Source organism: Notamacropus eugenii, chromosome 4 (genome assembly GCF_028372415.1).
Source record: "Notamacropus eugenii isolate mMacEug1 chromosome 4, mMacEug1.pri_v2, whole genome shotgun sequence".
Lineage (NCBI taxonomy): Eukaryota > Metazoa > Chordata > Mammalia > Diprotodontia > Macropodidae > Notamacropus > Notamacropus eugenii.
In genome coordinates this window covers 4,382,268-4,389,938 of record NC_092875.1, presented here as the reverse complement: position 1 = coordinate 4,389,938, position 7,671 = coordinate 4,382,268, and the positions used below count along the sequence as shown (strand labels likewise).

The following is a 7,671-nucleotide window of genomic DNA, read 5'->3' as shown; positions in this document are numbered from 1 at the left end:
TGTCACATACTCTAAGTGTGACCTCAAGTACATCATATATTTTCTATACTAAAAGAGAGAGTCAGACCCAGAGACAGACATGAGATAGGGCAATATAAAAAGAGATACAGACAAAAAGAACCAGAAAGACGTGACCCTGCCCTGGCAGTTCAGAGGATGTCAGAAGCCTGGAACCAGGTGTGGAGCTGGCAGAGGAGGTTTTTGTCTCAGTTCCTTGCTGAATGTATCACTGTGTTAACCACCATCACTACCAGTGCTATAACTGTAGCCACAATAGTAATCTGCTTCATCTTCAGGCTGGATGTTGCTAATGGTCAAGTACCTGTTGGCTCCAGAGCCGGAGCCAGAGAAGCGATCAGGGATCCCATCGCCCCTACTTGCATCTCCACTGCTGCCAACATCCATAATATACCGAGGGGAATTTCCTGGACTCTGTTGGAACCAAGCAATATAGTAGGTGCTGTGTTGACTGCTGAGGGTGCATGTGAGTCTAACTGCGCCTCCTGGAACAGCAGACATGGGGGGTGACTGAGTCACCACAGGCTGAGAGAAGGAACCTAGAAATAGAGAGAGACATTAATGTCCTAGAATAAGAATGAAGGGTGAAAGGGCTTGGAGATCTTAAGCAGAGAAGCCAAGGGCAGGGATGAGGGAACAGGACAAGGGGGTTTCTGAGGGCAGCCCTGACCTGAGCACACAGTGAGCAGCGCCAGGCAGACAATAGGCCAGGCCATGGTGCAGATGGCCCCAAGAGCTCTGCTCTCCAAAGAGCACACAGCAGGACCTGGCTTCTCCCAAGTCCCTCTTATCCTCTCCCTGAAGCTTGCATTGGGTTTTGGGTGGGAGGGGGCTGAATGCAAATCTGTGCCTTATGCAGGCTCTTCTTAACTTCCCCTATATCACACCTCTGAAACCACAAGTCCACGGCAGAGGCATGTCTTTTAGGTAGAAGACTTGGAATTTTTGGAATCTCTTTTCCTAGCCAAGCAGAGATTTCACTCCTGTGGGATCCCCAGTGTCAGATCAGTCACAGACATATCCAGCTGGGCTGATACCCAGATCAGACCCCCAGGCTCCACATTCCATCACTGTCTGTTCCAAACCAGGTGCTAAGTGCCACTTCCTGGCTGCAAGCTCCCAATCACCCCACCCTTGTAAGCCAACCTCAGGTGTCCCACAGGCAGAACAGGACCCCTGCTGGCTGCCCAACAGCCCTCCAAGCTAGCCTCAATCCACAGGATAAATGAAGAATTTCCCAGGAGAGGACAGCCTTGGTGCCAGCCTTGGTGCCTCTGTGTGAAAGGGATCATGTCCTGAAAGATGGTTATTCTCTGACTTTCCAATGGCTGCCCACAGGCTTGGTTCATTTTCAAATAAAGGTTTGCTGCTTTACTCTTCTGTTACATATGCTCAAGTGAGGACACCTAGTGGTTGGTAATAGTACCATCACTTTTAATAAATAGTGAAGAAATTTGACCAAAGTCCTGAGATCTCAAAGGGTTTTTGTATGCAGTGAAGTCAGGGGCACTTCTGTCTACATTGGTCATGTGTTCACACCTTCTTATGATATAATGTGACCAAACCCATAATATTGTCTGTACAGATATTGGGACTGTCCATTGAAAGTCATTGTTTATTTTCTTCTGGTTGATCCAATGCTTTTTGCATCTCCCCTCATGTTTTTCCAGAGTTTTCTCAAAATTTGTGATGTCTTCAACCCATTCTAAGAGGTCACTTCTCCAAGTAATGGTTCTACCAGTCTTTAAGGAGTTGGGTGCCTTCAAGTTGACTTGATACCTCTGAGCAAACAAGCAGAATTGTTTTGGACAGATACTGATAAAGAAGTATTGACCTTTACCACCTATGGTACAGGGATCTGGTAATAGCCATAAGGAATTAATGGAGACAAAAATCTTTATTAAGTGCTTACTGTGGTAGTGATGGGGTTCAGACTCTGGGAGCCTCCTTGAGCTCCCCTTGAATCTTCCCACTTAATCTGACCTTCCTTACTCAAATGTAATCTTCCCATTTGTTCCGGCAGTCTCAGGAAGCCCATGGGTTTTTCATTACCCTTGATCCCATCAACACCCCATGTCCGGGCTGCCGACCACTCCCATCAAGATCTGTATCTATTTCCATACTGCCCCTATCAAGATCTCTGGATTGCCCCACCTGCTTCCCACCTAGGCGGCCCCTAGTCTGCCTCCTAGCTGTCTCGTGATAGCCTCCAGGTGTTTCCAGCCTTTGACCCTCCTTGGGCTTCTCCTCAAGACCCTTCCTAAACCCCTCCTCCCATCACCCTGGACTACCAGACCACTACCCCTCCCCCCCAGACCCCTCCTATACTCTTTTCTGTATTTAAGTTCCATCTTGCCTCCATGTAGGCGCTCAGATTCAATCCAGCTCAGACTCTGTCTAGCTGGGATTCTATCTGGTGCACTTGTGAGTACAAGGGTTACAAATGCTTAGGCTCCTTAAGAGGCAGCCCAATATGGAGAATCTTTAATAAACTTTGTTTTCTTTGGCTTTAAGAAGGCTTGAGTCGAATTCATTCGAGCATGACCCAGACCATTGGTATTTTGGGGTTCCCTTCACCCCTCAACCTCTTCAGTAGCACCTTGTTGAGGACTGGGGATCCATAGCAAAATGATAAAAGTCCTCAAGGAGTTCACATTCTCCTGTAAGATTTCAGATTCAGGTTAGATGGAAAATTCCCATGGTTTTGAGGGTGTAGCCACAAATCAATGTCATGGGTCTTCTTTACCTTCATTTGTATTGTTGAAATTATATTCCTTTGTGGTATCAGTAAGGGTGGGGGATGGGCTGCAATCACAGGTTCTTGGATCTGCATTTATAAAAGGAAACGCAATTTTTGAGTGGCCAAGGATGACTTTAATTATATGCACCGTACCGGGTCCAGCTGAGAAGCTTCCAATTTTCTTACTATACGTACATGCATACATCCAAAGCTACCAGAGAGGGAAGTATCAGTATCTGAGTTTTGTAAGCCAAATGGCTGTTTAATGGCTTCCCAGAGTTTCATCTGGCCAAACAAACCTCCTTTCAAAACCAAACCCCAAAGTAAAACCTCATCTTCAAAGTATTTATGCTCTTTTCAGAGGCAGAGGGCACAACTCCTCTTGACCCAGTACCTTATTAGCAATCAGCAATAGGTGTGGGCCTTCATAGGAAACAGGCTTCCCCTAATCAAGCCTCCCTCAATAGACCCACCTGAAGGTTATCAATGGATGGGGAAGGTTTTAAACTCCCATTAGATATGGGAACCATCTTACCAAGTTGTAGCCTCTGGGGAACAGAACCTTGTCTGAGCCTTCCTATGTTGTGACTAAAGTACCTCCTGGAGCAGTTGCCAGATTGCATCTCCACAAGGGTCTATCTTATCTTTATGACAGTGGACCCTGAGCTGGTAGCATTGCTATTCCTTTAGCTCTGTGGTTCAAACTTCTGCACCATTATCCTCATGGTCCTAGGAGAACAGGAGCTCAAGGTTGTGGCAGTGGTTTCACTTGTAAGCTCCTGCCGTTCCCCTGGTTTAGGGGTAGTGGCTTCTATTCAGGTGGGGCATCTCAGCTGTGGGTGGCAGTTTGGTTGACAGTAGCTGAAGAGTCATTCCCATGCATGATGGCTGTGATGACTGAGCTACATATAGGACTCCTTGTGTGGGGGATGCTGCTACTTCTTGGTCGGTTGTGCTTTGTCAATTTTTTAGTTGTTGGCATCCAGTTGCTGGTAGTGCTGAGGAAGGTGGGTCATTTATCCAAAATGATCTCTCTCATTAAGGATAGTGTGGTGTCTAAACTAGAATGTGTATTTAATGGACAATTCATTATTAATTAATGGATTGATTGATTAATTAAATAATTTCTAAAATATTAATTAATAGTTCCACTATTAATGCTGAAATGTATGGTTGTTTATGAAGAGTGCACTACTCTTCTCAAAACTCTTGTTTCAGAGTTCTGTGCTGCCTCCTTTAGAGTCTGTGGGGAAATGATGATCAGTACCATGGCAGTGGTTTTACATGCCTGGAATTTTCTGTGTCTCAAAAAAAGTTCTAGTCAATGATAAATAATAAGGGTATCTTGAATCCTGGCATGAATTATTGGTTCACTGTAATGCTTTTATTCAAGGCCCAATCATTTCAAGTGATACTGATGAGGAAATGACTTCACCCTTACAAAATGCATCTAGACCAGTAATATTTAGGAGAAGAGAACTTTAAAAGAAGTTAATTGGATAGTTTTGATTGTTAATGTATTTTTTCCAGAAAAATCCAGTAAATCAAGCTTGGAAGAAAAGGAGAAAACCAGAATTTTTTCAGCAAGTTATCTCTGTAAAAGGTGTTATTTCTCAAGTTTAGAGGGAACTGATTTAACTTTACAGCACTACAAGTCAATCCCCAATTGATAAATAATTAGAAGATGTGATATCACAAGAACAAATCAAAACTCTCTATGAAAATCTTTACGAAAAAATGCTCTAAATCAATTACAGGAATCTATGGTCTTCAGGCAACATGTGGCCCTCTAGGTCATCAAGTGCTTCACTTTGACTAAATCCAAACTTTCCTAAGTAAATCCTCTCAATAGAAGTGATTGTTTTGTAAAACTTGGACTCCTTCTAAAGGCCTCACCAAAAGTTCTAAAAGTGCACATGACCACTTTGGCCACAGGTTCCCCATCCCTGCTCTAAATAACTGCTGATTGAAGAATTAAAATTAAAAGATCTCTGATGTATCCATCACACTGATCATATTGGCTAATATGATAGAAAAGAATGAAGATAAATATTGGAGAGGATGTGGAAAAATTGGGAAAGTATATAATTCACTGTTAGTGGAGTTGTGAACTGATGCAATGATTGTGGAGATCAATTTGGAATTGTGACTAAAAGGCTATAAAACTGTATATCTTTTAATTCAGAATTATTACTAGTAGTTATATCTCTCAAAGAGATGAAAAGGTGAAGATTCCTGTATGTAGGAAAATATTTATAGAGTTCTTGCTCTGGGGGCAAAGAATTGAATTTTCACTATATTTTACTCATGATTTTTTTTTTTTTTGGTCTGTGGTTTCTTCCATAACATGACTAAAACAGAAATATATTTTGGATCAGTCCACGTATATAACCTACATGATATCGCTTGCCCATTCTGGGAAGAGAGAAGAAAAAAGACAAATGAGATAATTTTAAACTCAAAATTAAAAAAAAATTAATGTTGAAATTGGAATTTTTTTGCATTTATATACAAATTGTTCATTTTCATTATATTTATTAATAATTATTTTTATAATTTTAAATGTTATTTCTATAATGATTTTTATGATTATTATTAATAATATTTCTTATTATATGTATAATCATGTAACAGGAATAAATCAATTCATAAAAAGTAAAATAAAATAATATTAGTGTACAATGAGAGTGTCTATGTCTTAATTTTGTTTCTTTTTTAAAAAATTTATTTATTTAACTTTTAACATTCATTTTCACAAAACTTTGAGTTCCAAATTTTCTCCCCATTTCTCCCCTCCCCCACCTCAAAACACTGAGCATTCTAATTGCCCCTATGACCAATCTGCCCTCTCTTCTATCATCCCTCCCTTCCCTTGTCCCCATCTTCTCTTTTGTCCTGTAGGGTAAGATAACTTTCTATACCCCTTTACCTGTATTTCTTATTTCCTAGTAGCAAGAACTGAAGTCGACAGTCATTCCTAAAACTTTGAGTACCAACTTCTCTTCATCCCTCCCTCCCCACCCATTCCCTTTGGAAGGCAAGCAATTCAATATAGGCCATATCTGTGTAGTTTTGCAAATGACTTCCATAATAGTCATGTTGTGTAAGACCAACTATATTTCCCTCCATCCTATCCTGCCCCCCATTGCTTCTATTCCCTCTTTTGATCCTGTCCCTCCCCAAGAGTGCTGACTTCAAATTGCTCCCTCCTCCCACTGCCCTCCCTTCCATCATCCCTCCTCTACCCTGCTTATCCCCTTCTCCCCCACTTTCCTGTATTGTAAGATAGGTTTTCATACCAAAATGAGTATGCATTTTATTCCTTCCTTTAGTGGAATGTGATGAGAGTAAACTTCATGTTTTTCTCTCACCTCCCCTCTTTTTCCCTCCACTAAAAAGTCTTTTGCTTGCCTCTTTTATGAGAGATAATTTGCCCCATTCCATTTCTCCCTTTCTCCTCCCAATATATTTCTCTCTCACTGCTTAATTTCATTTTTTTAAGATATGATCCCATCCTATTCAATTCATTCAGTGCTCTCTGTCTCTGTGTGTGTGCGCGTGTGTGTGTGTGTAATCCCACCCACTACCCAGATACTGAAAAATTTCAAGAGTTACAAATATTGTCTTTCCATGTAGGAATGTAAACAGTTCAACTTTTATAAGTCCCTTATGACTTCTCTTTGCTGTTCACCTTTTCATGTTTCTCTTCATTCTTGTGTTTGAAAGTCAAATTTTCTTTTCAGCTCTGGCCTTTTCATCAAGAATGCTTAAAAGTCCTCTGTTTCATTGAAAGACCATTTTTCCCCCTGAAGTATTATACTCAGTTTTGATGGGTAGGTGATTCTTGGTTTTAGTCCTAGTTCCTTTGACTTCTGGAATATCCTATTTCATGCCCTTCTCTCCCTTAATGTAGAAGCTGCTAGATCTTGTGCTATCCTGATTGTATTTCCACAATACTTGAATTGTTTCTTTCTAGCTGCTTGCAGTATTTTCTCCTTGACCAGGGAACTCTGGAATTTGGCCAGAATGTTCCTAGGAGTTTCTCTTTTTGGATCTCTTTCAGGCAGTGATCTGTGGATTCCTTGAATACTTATTTTGCCCTCTGGTTCTAGAATGTCAGGGCAGTTTTCCTTGATAATTTCATGAAAGATGATGTCTAGGCTCTGTTTTTTTGATCATGGCTTTCAGGTAGGCCCATAATTTTTAAATTGTCTCTCCTGGATCTATTTTCCAGGTCAGCTGTTTTTCCAATGAGATATTTCACAATACCTTCCATTTTTTCATTCTTTTGGTTTTGTTTTGTGATTTCTTGGTTTCTCATAAAGTCATTAGCCTCCATCTGTTCCATTCTAATTTTGAAAGAACTGTTTTCTTCAGTGAGCTTTTGAGCCTCCTTTTCCATTTGGCTAATTCTGCTTTTTAAAGCATTCTTCTCCTCATTGGCTTTTTGAACCTCTTTTGTCAATTGAGTTAGCCTATTTGTCAAGGTGTTATTTTCTTCAGCATTTTTTTAGGTCTCCTTTAGCAAGGTGTTGACCGGTTTTCATGCTTTTCTTGCATCTTTCTCATTTCTCTTCCCTGTTTTTCCTCCACCTCTCTAACTTGATTTTCAAAATCCTTTTTGTGCTCTTCCATGGCCTGAGCCCATTGAATATTTATTTTGGATCTTTGGGATACAGAAGCCTTGATTTCTATGTCTTTCCCTGATGGTAAATATTGTTCTTCCTCCTCCAAAAGGAAGGGAGGAGATATCTGTTCACCAAGAAAGTAACCTTGTATGGTCTTTTTTTTTTTTTTTTCCGCTTTTCTGGGCATTTTCCCAGCCAGTTATTTGACTTCTGAGTGTCCTCTCCATGCCCACCTCATCTCCAGATCTGCCCAGCCAGCTCTTGGAGCCTGAGATTCAAATGCTG

General features: G+C 41.0%; 1 gene segment (V, D, J or C); it reads right to left on the bottom strand.

Moving 5' to 3' along the window:
- Positions 1-234: 234 nt before the first annotated feature.
- LOC140498813 (immunoglobulin lambda variable 4-69-like) lies at positions 235-734 on the bottom strand. The segment is given in 2 exon segments: positions 235-557; positions 689-734. Coding segments are annotated over 2 exon segments (369 nt in total).
- Positions 735-7,671: the final 6,937 nt, after the last annotated feature.